The sequence below is a fragment of the Mesitornis unicolor genome, unplaced genomic scaffold (genome assembly GCF_000695765.1).
Source record: "Mesitornis unicolor isolate BGI_N332 unplaced genomic scaffold, ASM69576v1 scaffold39747, whole genome shotgun sequence".
Lineage (NCBI taxonomy): Eukaryota > Metazoa > Chordata > Aves > Mesitornithiformes > Mesitornithidae > Mesitornis > Mesitornis unicolor.
In genome coordinates, this window is record NW_010196480.1 from 2,670 (window position 1) to 3,220 (window position 551).

The window sequence follows — 551 nt, forward strand, 5'->3', positions numbered from 1 at the left end:
CCCCCATTCCTTGTGTGGGAGGGATCTGGGATCACCAGGACACCCCCAGCACCCGTACCTTGTGCGTGAGCGAGTGCTGCTTGAGGTGGTGGATCTGGCTGAACTCCATGCCGCACTCGGTGCAGACGAAGGGCCGCACGTCCTGGTGCTTCAGCATGTGGTTCTGCAGCTGGCTGCGGTAGGGGAAGGCCCGGCTGCACTCCAGGCACTGGTACAGCGTGGGGCCCTGGTGCGTGGCCAGGTGCCGCTTCAGCTGCGCCAGCGTGGGGAAGTCCAGGCCGCACTCCACGCAGACGTGGCAGCGCCCGCTCTCGTGCTTGGCCTCGTGCGCCTTCAGCTCGCTGGGGTAGGCGAAGCCGCGGCCGCAGAAGCGGCAGCTGTAGGGCTTGGTGTCGCTGTGCAGCAGCATGTGGCGCTTCAGGTGGCTGGTCTGGGTGAAGGCCTTGCCGCACACCTCGCACTTGTGGGGCCGGGTGCCCTGGTGGGTCAGCAGATGGGTCTGGAGGTGGCTGGGCTGCTTGAAGAGCTTCCCGCAGTGCGGGCAGGAGTGC

General features: G+C 67.2%; 1 protein-coding gene across 1 annotated transcript in view; it reads right to left on the reverse strand.

Moving 5' to 3' along the window:
• Nucleotides 1–544, reverse strand: part of LOC104543806 (zinc finger protein 710) — a gene marked incomplete at both ends in the record, with an annotated part of 3,201 nt that extends 2,657 nt beyond the window's left edge. The window contains one exon of the mRNA XM_010188498.1: nt 59–544. Within this exon, the coding sequence (XP_010186800.1) occupies nt 59–544 (486 nt within the window). The remainder of the gene's footprint in view (nt 1–58) is intronic.
• Between the last annotated feature and the right edge of the window lie 7 nt (nt 545–551).